The sequence below is a fragment of the Pundamilia nyererei genome, unplaced genomic scaffold, assembly GCF_000239375.1.
Source record: "Pundamilia nyererei isolate P.nyererei 1_Seehausen unplaced genomic scaffold, PunNye1.0 scaffold00090, whole genome shotgun sequence".
Lineage (NCBI taxonomy): Eukaryota > Metazoa > Chordata > Actinopteri > Cichliformes > Cichlidae > Pundamilia > Pundamilia nyererei.
In genome coordinates, this window is record NW_005187491.1 from 1,736,295 (window position 1) to 1,749,459 (window position 13,165).

At 39.9% G+C, this 13,165-nt stretch overlaps 1 protein-coding gene across 5 annotated transcripts in view; it reads right to left on the reverse strand.

Annotated features, from left to right (window-relative positions):
• Positions 1 to 7,028: 7,028 nt before the first annotated feature.
• Positions 7,029 to 13,165, reverse strand: part of cspg5a (chondroitin sulfate proteoglycan 5a) — a 59,197-nt gene continuing 53,060 nt past the window's right edge. For 4 of the 5 annotated variants that reach the window (XM_005739231.1, XM_005739230.1, XM_013912454.1 and 1 more), the window contains one exon: positions 7,029 to 8,043. In XM_005739231.1, the coding sequence (XP_005739288.1) occupies positions 7,876 to 8,043 (168 nt within the window). In that variant the 3' untranslated portion in view covers positions 7,029 to 7,875. The remainder of the gene's footprint in view (positions 8,044 to 13,165) is intronic. The other variant, XM_005739232.1, reaches the window with a different exon arrangement.

The following is a 13,165-nucleotide window of genomic DNA, read 5'->3' on the forward strand; positions in this document are numbered from 1 at the left end:
TTCCTCAGAGCCTCATTAGTAAACTAGATGGTGCCAGAATGATTCATTTAGAAATCGGGGGTTGGTGGGTAAGACATGCTCTCTTACTCCCCCTCTTGCTTTCTGTCTTGTTTCTTTTGATTTCTGTCCTGCTTTTAATGCGGCTTTGTAAGGCACGCAGTACACTTGTGTATGCACGCATGTAGATTTCAATTGAGAGCACTGGGGCAGTTATCTGGTTGCTTCTACATGTGTGTCACTATATCTGTGTTTCGGTGTGAAAATGTGTGCACGTCGTGTTAATTTTAGCATTTCTGTGTACAGATACGTGCATGATTGTGTGTGTGTGTTTGAGTGTGCATGCCTCCTTCATGCACCCTACTATTTGTGTGCCTGCATCAGCCAATCACAACGGCCACTTCATGATCCTAGCACCATCATTCCACCGTGCTGTCAGCCAATCGCAGCCTGCTGATGAATCCCAAGTCCCAGCAGGTTTGACTCTGAACAGAAGAGAAAAAAAATCTTCACATGCCTTCAACATGTTCACTGTTTTTTCTAGTTCCTTTTCTGCTGCCCCCATTTTACTGCTTGTACCCTTCATACATACTTTACACCTCTGATAGAGGATTTCCCCCATAATATGAAGTTAAAAAGAGCATTTGTTTTCCATTCTAGATAAAATGAAAGTGACTCGCTGAATTAATTCAAATGCTGTGTATTTTTGATGTTCTTGTCACTTTAAAAATGCTCTCTTCTTATTAGCGGAACTTCTTTGTAGCTTTTCAGAGAGAATGAAAGTGTTTTTCAATTTAAAAAAAAAAGAAGAAAAAAGACATGCTGATAATGTTATTGATTATGCGATGGGACTTGAGACCCTTCCTGATTAAAAAAAATGGGTCATAAGATTTTAAATAATCCATCCATCCTCTTATCTAATTCACTGTGGGGAAGCTGAGCCCATCCCAGCTATCAAACAGTGCTCCGTGGATAGGTCAACAGTGTGTTGCAGGCCTAACATAGAAAGATAAGTAACCATTCACTCTCATGGACATTTTAAGATCACCAATTAAGCTAACTCAATGCTTGTCTTTGGACTGTGAAGCTGGAGAGCAAAGGTAAAATGTGAAAACTTAATGCAGAAAAATCAAAGGCAGCCAGTGTATTTGAACCCAGGAACAGTGCTAACCAGTGCGCCAATGTTTCCAGGTGAAAAACAGGGACTAAACACAGAAACCTTTACCAAACCCAGAAATGGAAAAGATTGGCTGACTGCTCTTCCTTAATTCTATGTCAGTTAGTTAGTTGGTGGGGTAATTTTAAATAATGTGTAGGGCTATTTTGTTGTCTAATCGTGGATAGTTTACCCTTCTGTGGTAATTTGTGCTCAACAAATGAAATGAGGAGTCACAAACAAATTTTAGTTAAAAAAAAGAGAAGAAAACCTAGTGCAATTAAGCATGCATTTTTTCTAATGGCCACCAGGAGGCGACTCCTCTGGTTTTGTAGAAATTAGCTGGAGAAAGATCCAAATGCCCACTATCGTCTCAGTAAACACTTTCCTGATGAGTTTATTGTCTCAATCCTTAGTTTTGAGTCTTAATGTTAATTTTGTGGATTATACACGAGTAACATAGACAAGTATCTATGATACTTGTGATACATGGTACGATTTTGGGGGTTATTATTGAAACATCGCAAAGTCTTTGGAGTGTCCTCAGTTTCTCGCTCAGATCCAGCAATAGGGTACTCCCTAGACAGGTTTCTAGTCCATCACAGGACAGAAAGACAGACAACCACATTCTCGGATTTACACCTACACACAAGTTCAGAGTTGACATTCAGTTCAATTCAATTCAATTTTATTTATACAGCGCAAAATCACAACAACAGTTGCCTCAAGGTGCTTTTAAATTTTAAGGTAGACCCTACAATAATACATACAGAGAAAAACCCAACAATTATATGACCCCCTATGAGCAAGCACTTTGGCGACAGTGGGAAGGAAAAACTCCCTTTTAACAGGAAGAACCCTCTGGCAGAACCAGGCTCAGGGAGGGGCGGGGCCATCTGCCACGACCCAACAGACTTGTGACATGCAAGTCTTTGAATTGTTTTTAAATTTTAGTTTTGTGTTTCTCTTGAAAGACACTATAAACTAACACTAAAATTTGACGAGAGTCATGATGAGGACATTACAAAGTACAGTGGATATTTCAGCTGTAAGTGGTAGCTGGACAGCTGTGTTGGAGAGGATTAGGTTTGTCTGAAGAGATTGCAGGGTGCAACACTGAACCTAAAGTGGAGTTAAGAGCACTTTTAATGCTCTGATATTCTACAGTCTATTTCTAGATGACCGTAAAGCTGCATAAGAGTCGCTTAATCTGCCTCATCCATCCGTGTGTGTGTGTGTTTGTGTTTGTGCGTGCGTGCGTGTGAAGGCAGAGAAGGCTGGAGGTCACTGCATTTGGATCTCGTCTGCTCAAACTGTAGCCTCAATGTGGGTTTCCATGGCAACGACGCCCTCTGTCTGAAGATGCACAAAATCACTGCCAGCAGCAGATAAGTGAGAGTGAAGAACAGAAGGAGAGGAAAGAGAAGGGTGCGCGTATAACGGGGAAAGGGTTAGTGCACATGGAAAACACACATCCTCATGCAGGGCTAATATCTGCTTTAACTCAACAGGTTTCAGTCTTTTCTCAGAGGGATCAAGGGGCAGACTGTTAGCATCTTTCTGCTTAAAATCAGTCTCACAAAAATCTTCAAAGCTCCTATTATCATCCCACATACAGTGAAGCTTTGTGGAATACTTTGCGGCTCTGACCCTTGCCCTCGTTATCTAATTCCCTTGAACAACACAAACAAACACGACCTTTATGTATTACATAAGGGTACAGCTGGGAAAACATTCATTATTTTATAATACTGCTTCCTGATTTTTGCAATAAATCATGTGTGCTTCTATTCAGCAATATTCAGGGTTATCTGAACTGTAGGTGTTTTATTTAATAGGACTTTATTTTGTTTTAGTTTTTGTGGTACACAGCTTTACTGTTTCCCATGTTTAGTGATATGTCTGACATTCCTAATACTTTTTTGGATCATCGGATCATCTTCAAAAGGTTACTCACTGAAATAATTTGCTAATCCCTCATAATTGTGTACTACAGCTCTCAATTGAGAGCACTGGAGCAGTGTCCGTTGTGTCCTTGGGCAAGACACTTCACCCGTTGCCTACTGGTGGTGGTCAGAGGGCCCGGTGGTGCCAGTGTCCGGCAGCCTCGCCTCTGTCAGTGCGCCCCAGGGCGGCTGTGGCTACAATGTAGCTTGCCATCACCAGTGTGTGAATGTGTGTGTGACTGGGTGGATGACTGCATGTGTAAAGTGCTTTGGGGTCCTTAGGGACTAGTAAAGCGCTATACAAATACAGGCCATTTACAGCTGTTAACTGTGAGGAAGAGGATAGCACTGACAGGATAAGAAGAACTTAATGAATTAAATTATATCCTTTACTTATTTGCCTTAAGAAAACAACACTCACACTAAAGTTGTTTTTATGCCTTCTCTGGTATTGAAATGGTTTAGCCCCATAGCGCAAATCCAGTAGGCGAAAAGAAATAACACCAGACTACGAATGCTGCCCTGGAAAACCAACATCAACTAGTTCTGCATCTTGTCCAAATTCAGGTCAAGAAATGGTCCCCAGTCGGTGAGGTTCTCAGCATTTACTGGCTCAGGTCTACAAATTTAAAACCTAATGAAATCATGGAACTAGAACTGCGTCACTAGAACACACCCAAGTGCAATGACAGTATGCTTAAATAGTCCCCATAGAGACAGCATTTTGCAAACTGCTACAGCTACATGTGGATTATCCTCCTAATACATGCAGTAATGCATTTTCAAATGTATCTGCTTTAATCTTACCACAAAAAACAAAGATTTAAAGGTAAAGTAGACAAATATCTGTTACTGAATACTGCCTGAAAGGAAAAGATGCCACAGCAATGAGTAGGCATCACAAAGATGAAGACAAAAATAAACCAAATCATGAGAAAGAAAGAAATATTTAGCTGCTATTCTTTTGGATTGATCGTGATCTATTATCCCTTTTATCTGCATTTTAGTTGCCATTAACTGAAGAAACATGCCTCATAAATAAGGTTCAGTCTGTCACAGTGTTACTCTCAGAGGGATGACGGCACCTCCCCCACCCTCCCTCGCTCGGTAATGTAATGCCCACTTGTTGCCATGGAGTCCAATGGTACTTTTGCCTTCACTTGCTTCAATTCAGAGGACCCTCCTTTAGTTTGTGTGTGTGTGTGTGTTTGAGCATGTGCAGTCATGTGCTACTGCATGTGCCAGCTTCCACAAGTGTGTATGATAGGCTGGCAGGAATAAAGAGAGTGATAATCACTGTTGCTGCTGTTTTTGTAGCTCACCGACTGCTGTTTCCTATTCTGTGCTTTTAAAAAGTCTTTTCATGTACTTTTCAGGGGCTGAAATGCTCTCTTACCCCCGATCTATTTATTTGAAGAAAGAGAAGGGCATCCAAACCTTCCCCCACTCTCCACACAGCAGCACCCATCCAGCCTGGGAAGGATCCACCACAATACTGCTGTTTAACCCGTCTTTTTCTTCGTGATCCAAAAAAGAAACCTGACAAAAGGCTGCAGGCACTCCAGCCTCATCTGAGACCCAATCAGGGTCTTTTACAGCTCTTGGTAAATGTGTGTTTCGTTGTTACTGTACTTTTATTCTTGTGCAAATTACTTCACAAAAGTCACAAAAAACGGCAAAAAGCAAACCAAAAAAAAAAAACGAATGATTTATGAATTTTCTCAAATGTAAAATATCAACATTTTAAAAGTTTAAACCCTCAGAACAAGAAAAACAAAGGAAGCTGTCACCTAGAATGATTTCAGACTTACCTTGACTGGCTTTGCTGATTTTGTTGAAACTAAGCTTAAGACCTGACAAGAACATGCCTTGAAACACACAATACCTGATTTTGTTCAATCATTTCCAATCAAAAGGTTCTGTGGCTCCATCCATAAAAAGACCCTTCAAGGTCCTCTTCTTATGCACCTCTGAACAACTTTTAGCACTAATGCTGATTTGACATTGCAGCAGCCTTTGAATTTAATTTAGAAGAATCAGATGAAGTCACAGGGAACAAAAGTTTCCTAATAGTTTATGTGACCAGTCACAATTGTTTTGGTTCGGACAAAAAAAGTGAGCCTGGTTCAGGTTGTTTGTGCTGACTCTGAGGGATGAATTCAAGGTGTGCAACAACTGGTGAGAATAACAATGGCTTGTTCCTGATGCATCACCTTTAGGTGTGGACACTGCAGGATCATGAAGATCATGTCAGTCTGACACAGAGTGTTTACTCTCTGCACACGTATAATTGGTGAGAATAAGACTTAGAGGAAGCTGTCGTCACATAGCAGGAGTGCTGAAAGTGGCACATGCTCACATAAAGAGAAACCTGGAAGGGCCGTGGCCAATTTTAAATGATGCATGGTGATGTAGAAGGCTTTATATAAAGTATGAACGCAGCCTTGGGTAACCCAGTGGTTCTTGGAACCACATTGTGAAGCCAGTGCCATTTTCATGTTTTGAAACCAGATGTGATCATCAAGGTGTGGACGGTGTTTGCTCATATGTTAGTGACTAGACCGATGCTCTGTACATATGCAAGTGTACCTGTGAATATGTGGGGGCATCTGAAAAAAAAAATAAATACAAGATTTACTAAAGTAGAGCTGAAACATTGGAATTGTGTGTGAACATTGAGGGATTATTTTTAAGAACTGTCTGAAAAATAAAAAATACAAATATTTTGTCAACCAAAAGCTATTGTAATAATTTCCTTCGTATTGCACTGTTTTTTGTCTATAGCAGATTTTACGGTAAATGTGAATGCAGCAGATGTGGGGGGTTTTCATCCCGAAGTGTTATTTATTCACAAGCGTGAGCATGTCTGCATGGTGTGTGTGTCCAGCTGGAAACAGGGAAGCGTCTCTGGAGGCAGGAAACATGCAAAAGCAGCAGACTGGTTCCTGGTGTTTGTTGTCATGATTTATGTGCTGTGAGGGCAATTTTTGTAACAGTAGACCAAAATGCCAGTAACATCGTCAAATCTCTGATTTTTTATTTTCATCCATCTATCTTTGTAATAAAATAAAAAAAAGCAATTTCTGCATCCAATGTTTTTGTTAAGGTCAAAATCTTACATGTTGAAAGTTCCTACATCATCAAAAACACAATTTATTTTAATTTTATTAACCAGTATGGAACAATTAACCCACCTTTTCCTCCAACTTCCATTTCATCTACAACTCTACTTTTATTTATATTTGTCTGGAATAAACTAGATTACACACATCCCTCAGGATTGACTGGTGTGTATAGTCCTAGAATTTATCATTCAAATCCTGGTGTTTTGTTCCCACCCTAACGTCCAGCCTACCTTAAAGAGCGTTCTGCTAAATATTGTTAAATTACAGAAATCACAAACTTTTAAAAATTCTTTGTTTGTTTGTTTTTGAAATTTTACACTAAGGTTAGAAAATCATAATGACCCGTACAGGAACAAAGGTCATCTTCTTCGCCTACAGCAAATCAAACTATTTCAGTCACTACACAGAGGTTTAACTTTTACCTAAGTTTGCAGTTATATTCAAGGCATACCACTTAAACCAGGATAACTGAGACACCTCAGTCTACAGATTAAGGCCATGGGATGTGTGTGAAAGCTAATAGGTCGAGCTGTGATTTCTTGTGAAATATATGTCAGCATCTAACAGCCACTTAGGCTTATATGTGATACTAAATATCAATATTAGACATAATCTGTGCTTTTTGAAAATAACTATTAATTCTTGTGAAGCGGATCAGACTCCCCAACCTGACTGCGTAACCAAGGAAGTACATTTATAACAAGGACTGAAGAAGCTGCGTTCAAAGCCATGCACAGAGTGTTGGAATTCAGGGGTAAGAAAAGGGGGAGGCGACACTGAGGTAAAACACAGGACCCAAAGAGGTCATGTTAAAAAGGTTTATTTCAACAACTGTCTGAATCTTGTTTGTTTATTCTCTGTTCGAAATCCCAAAAAAGTACAAAAAAAACCAAAAAAACAAGTACATCAAAGGATTAGAAATCACATCAATGAAAACCAAGACACATTGTGTTGCTTCTTTTAAATCAATCCAAGCATTGTTTCTCCAATATTTATACATACTCACTGGATTAGTCAGACAAACATCAAAACCTCTCAGTAGCTTTATCTTAACTTTTTTTTTTTTTTACATTGACGTTTTACGTACGTTTTAAACTTCTGTATGATTTCTTTCTTTTTACAAAATACACCAATGCAGGCAGGGGGAGGGTGTGTCTATGTGTGTGTGTGTATACATATAAGTGTGGCTATGTCGTCATCTTTTCACAGTGGGTGTATGCTTCTTATGTGTGTGTGTGTGTGTGTGTAAGAAAGATAAGGGACAGTAGAGTGACAGCAACAAGGGGGTAACAAGGGGCTGCGAAACAGGGGTGTGGCTGGATGTAAGGGCAGCGGCAGGGTGCAATTGGTGGGGGTGGGGTTACTTTCACCTGGGGCAGTGACGGCGGCGATGGTCGTGTATGATTTTTGCGGCGACTTGGGGCCGCTTTGTGGCAGTGTTGCCGTGTTGGAAACGGGTACAGACTGTGTTGGTTGGCTGGTATATTGGCTGGCTGGCAGGCTGGCTGATTGGTTGGTTGGTTGGTTGGACTACTTAGGTGCACACGGCAGCGGATGGACAGCAAGCAGGGAGGGGTTTGCGGGCACCCATTGCCGGCGCACCTTGTCGTTTTTCGATGTTGGATTGATGGGTTGCTGGGGTTGTTTTGTTTCACATCATGTTGTTCTGCAGTGAGTTTACCTCCGAGGAGTTCTCCTCGCCCAGGACCTTGTGGTTCTCATGTTTGGGGGTCAGAGAGTTGTGGATGTTGAGGGAGTCATCCTCCTTGGGCGGGGCCTTCACCGGGTCCTCCAGCTTGTTCTGGGAATTAGGATCATCCTACCCAAGAAGGGGTGGAGGAGGAGTGGGGGAATAAATTACAGTTAGAACCAAAGAAATCAATCAACCATCAGTCTGATTTTTAGTTACAACCCTGCTTATTGGTCGAGAACTGCCTCTGAGTTCATTTAAACTTTCTGCAAAAGAAAAGAGTGGACTTTCTTTATCACGAGGATTCTTCAGCAAACAGATTACCAATCGTTCCATATTAAGTAATTCTGTATTAACAATTTATGCCCAATGCCAGCATTCAGTGCCAGTTTAGGAAATATTTTGTGCTTTATGTACCAAGGCAAGGAAAGAATGTGGAGGTTGGAGTGGCAAATCGATATATGGCTACATCCAGCCACTATTCAGTAGTTTACATTATTAAAACCCACATTTTCCATAATGTTGACCAAGCATTTTTCAATAGTTTTTCAGTGAGACACACTCACCATAGTGTATTTTTCAGAAAAATGAATTCATGATTCACCCCAAGCACACAGATTCTGAGACGTCAGCACTGGCACTGAACCTAAATATTTATTTTACTGAATCATCCAGTACTAACATTCCTATTCTAGCTACAAACTTAAAGAAAACGAGCTTTGGCTCAACACATTTTTGATAAGTTTTAATTTGTCTTTAATTTCATGCATGGAAACAAATTGTCATGTTCTAATGTGGTGCTTTAATGGACCACACTGCTGCTGTGTTTACCTTTTTCTTTTGCTTTTAAAGTTGGATCTAATGAGTTCCAAAAATAATACAATCAGTACTACATCAAATAATACATAAAAGTAAAGATAGGTATTGATTGATTGATTGATTTTTTTGTCTGCACTTAATGGTTAACTGTGAACTGACATTTATCAGTGCTTGGACAGAAGAGCACAGGTGTGAGAGGTGAAATAAGGATATACTCAAAACAGCAAAATATAAATGAAAATGCGTTATGTAATTTTAGGTTTTCACAAGCGTAGAAGGCCGAATGCCCTTTCTTGTGTGTAGAGCATGGGAAGCTGACAGATGCTTTGTGCATATATCAGTGTACGTGTGAATGTGTGTGGGGGGCTCTATTGTGCCAGATCGGCACCCTGAATGGAACAAAAAGTTCACTTGAATTTATGTATGTGTGTGACCATGTATAAGCGTTTAAGATTTAATATGTATTTTATCCATGTTTAAAAATAAAATGCAAGTGAACTGCTCAATATGGGCATTCATTGATTTTTCTTTAATTTCGTGCACTGAAACAGAATCTCAGCTAAATCTTGTGTCATCTTGATCAGAATTGTGAAATAATGATGACTGAATTCGATTTACCTGCCACAGGTTACTGGAAACATAAAGCAACAATTGTTAAGGTTTAAGTAGCAAGAACCATTTTCCCCCTTGTGACAGGAAAACCTATCTGCCATGAAATGAAACCAACATAAGTTTTGCTGTGATGAGTATATCGGTATATTCAAGTAGGTTTTGGGACCAGTCACAGAGAAACCGGTCCTTGACACTCTGGCAATCACCAGTTACTAGGGAAAACTGTGTATTTCCCGACTGGTGAATGGTTGCTGGCAGTTGCTGGGAAATCGGTTGCAACAGCCTCAGTTATGCAGGTCTAAAGACAAGTCAGGGACTCCCTGGCAACTACACTTGCCAACATATTCTTTGTTAGTTGACGAGTAGTTGCTGACAGTGAAATTGGTCATAAAGAGATATACAGTACTGCACCAACAGCCTCCTTGTGATTTCCTTGGTTGCTAGTAGATTGCCATAGTTAGCCCTAGTTTGCAGGTAAGATGTCTTAAAGATGTCTGCAAATACTCAACTTACTTGCAGAGCTGAGAAAATGCAACACAGAAAACAGAGAAAAAGAAAATGTTTAGCTTCAAAGTAAAAGTTGTCTTTTAAAGTTGCAGCACCCTTTTGAAACATGTTGGTGCAATCAAAGCAACTGTAAGGAGGTTTTTGATCCAGCACGCTATTTGTGACCAATTTCACCTAATGACAGCCAGCAACCTCCAGCAACCAGTTGCCAACTGGGAAACACACATTTTTCCCTTGCAGCCTCTGAATACCAGGGGCTGCCACACTTCAGTCACACTGGCTCTTCTATAGGCCTGTGTGGCTAAGGACTTAAAATGTCAGCTAGATTTGAAAATTGCAATTATAAGGTGAGCATCCATAATGCATGATAATTCTTCACTTTAACCTCTTCAATCTGAAATTCATAAGCAAAATAGAACATTCATAACATTTAGTATACAGCCTATATAATATTTTGTGACTAGTTTAAAAAACACTCGAATGCTATCATAATGTAAGCATGTAATAAAAAGGTTGTAATTTTTAGCATTTGTGAAAATATTTACAACTAAAAGTTTTATATTGGAAACAAATACAATAATCTATGATAATCAGTTTACACCTATCTTCATTAGAGTGTGTTATAAACAAAAAGTGATTGCAGAAAAATGCTGGTGAATTGGTTTGACTTTGGATTTGTAGTAAAAGCTTTAAATTCTGCAAAAAACACACGTATAAGCCTTTAAAAGCTGTCAGAATGGTGAAAAATACCATCAGGAAAAACAGAAGGTATTGAAAGCAAAAATAATTTTAGTAGCAGTCATTTCAGTGGTTTAAAAGCTCTGCTGTTTATCATGCTTGGCTGGTATGTTGTGTTTGGTTGAGGCGACACTGAGGTGAGCTGCATGAGCGACACCATCCATCCGCCCTCCTTACACCTTCAGGCAACCCAGGAAGCACATGCACATCCACATGCAAAACCCTTACAATACACCCCATGGACAGTGATGACCGCTCATGCAGTGCACCCAGCGTCTTCCTGCTTCACCTCCACCGTGACCATTTAGTGTCCCAAAACACAAGAAAATGAACAAAAGTAAACTAACCCTGTTTGATTATCTGTGGGTACCACCGTCATACATACCCACCGGGGGAGAAAACTGTTGTGTTTTAGAGGTTTCAGTTTAATTCATCTGAATTTAATTAAGGTCAGAGGGGAAAAATTGATTGCAGAGTCTATTTTAGCTCAGTTTTCCAGCCTCTTAGCTTCCATTAATTTTGCATGGCATCATCGACCCTACTGAGCTGAGGCATCCTGGGGCGTCAGCCTGAGCCTCTCTGTCACACTCACAACCGCAAGGGTGCACCCATACAGGCAAGCACAAACAGAGTATGTCGAGATAGACACATTCATTCAAACACGTGCGCACGCACACATCAAATTCCAGACCCTGGGGCCTGTGCCATTCACAAACACCCCCTAATTGAATGTTTGTGTTTAAATTCAATGGCACTTTTTTAGAAAGGAAGAGCAGTGAGAGCATTTACCCGATGGCTGCTGGCCTAGATAGTAACTTCAGGCAAGACGTGTGGATACGTCACTTCCATGGTTACGGGATAGGGGCCCTCTTTCCTCCCGTCAGCGTGAAACTGTAAAATGTTTGTGTTTGTTGGATTTCAATGTTTTAGTGCATGGGTGGAGAGGGGTGTGGGCATTGAGTGGGCAGCAGTCACAGAGTCATCAGGACTTTTGAGTGGGTTTCATTTTGGGAGAGTGGGAACAGAGAAAAACAGGGCTTTGATGATGATGATGATGATGATAGAGGCACATGGACAGTTCCTGACGTCCTTCTCTTGTGTACTGGCTTCCAATTTAGTTTAATGGTCCTGCAAATTGCATGAAAGCTTTGGGAAATAAATGAATATTGCACTTAAGATTCATTTGCAATCACTGTAATTTTAATATAATAAAACTTGATGTTAGTCTTTCTGTCTTTCAGTTATTTCCTGTTTTACTTAGTTTTCTCTCAAATCTTGTTATGATTGTTATAACTTTCAGTCTGTGCCAGATCTTCAATGCTCCTCATGTATATGTCTATAAAGCCTCCCTATGTCCCCTCCATGTGTTTCACTAGTCCTTGTGTTTCGGTTTTTGGACCTATTTTGGTTTCACATTTGAACTTTGTGTTTCTGGGTTTACATCACCATTAAGAGTCCTGCATTTGCGTCCTCTCTCCACCCCTACCTAACCTGACATGAATACTCTTTGGTCATTATTAAATGATAAATCCTAAGCCTCTCCACACTTGCCCTACCTCCACACTATTTATGGTTGCCAAAGTCAGAAATATTTAAATAATAAACATAGAGGGTTTTTGTTAAGTAAAAGAGTAAATATGTTTTGGAGCTTGTCAGAGACCTGAATTTAAGGATTTAGTGTTTTAGCTACAAAACATTTTGATGGTGTTGTATTTATGTATCAATATTTTCTTCAGTTTTTTCTCTGCAGCTGATTAACAGTGTTTAAGAGTCAATACACCTTTGTGTGTTTTAGCATTAGCATTATGCATGAACACACATCATATTAAAATATTTGTACTGGAATGCATGTGTGTCTGCTAATATTTGCCTGCTTGTATTAAAAGGAATGCCACCACGCATGTGTATACATAGCTGTTTGAGTTTACTGACTGATGTTTGCCCCTGAGTGGATATGTGTCTATATAAGGACTGTGCAGAGTTAGGGGGAAGCACAGGGTGAGGCAGGCAGTCGGGACACTGCACAATGCGGCTGTGACTGTGTGACTAATCCAAAAAGGAATAGCATGGCAAGCATCACTCCAACATCCTGACTTGGATCTGAATATGGAGTATTTTGAGTTTTAATCATATGCTACATTGTATGCATTTTATCAATTCAATTCAATTTCATTTACATAGTGCCAAATCACAACAACAGTCGCCTAAAGGTGCTTCATATTGTAAGATAAAGATCCTGAAATAATACACAGAACACCCAACAATGAGATGACTCCCTATGAGCAAGCACTTGGTGATAGTGGGAAGGAAAAAACTCCATTTTAACAGGAAGAAACCTGCAGGAGCAGGCTCTGGGAGGGGCAAACATCATATAGTCTTATGTCTTTTAAAGGCCTGTGCTGAAGTGGTGTGAATTCCCCTAACGAAACAAGTCACTGAATAGGAAGTTGGGTCTTACCAACAAATAATTATTAGTAGAATTAATCATAAAAGAACAATTTCTTTGGATTTTATTACTGCAAATGGTTAAGTGCACTCACACTTACCTTTTTATTATTTATTTATTTAAGTGATT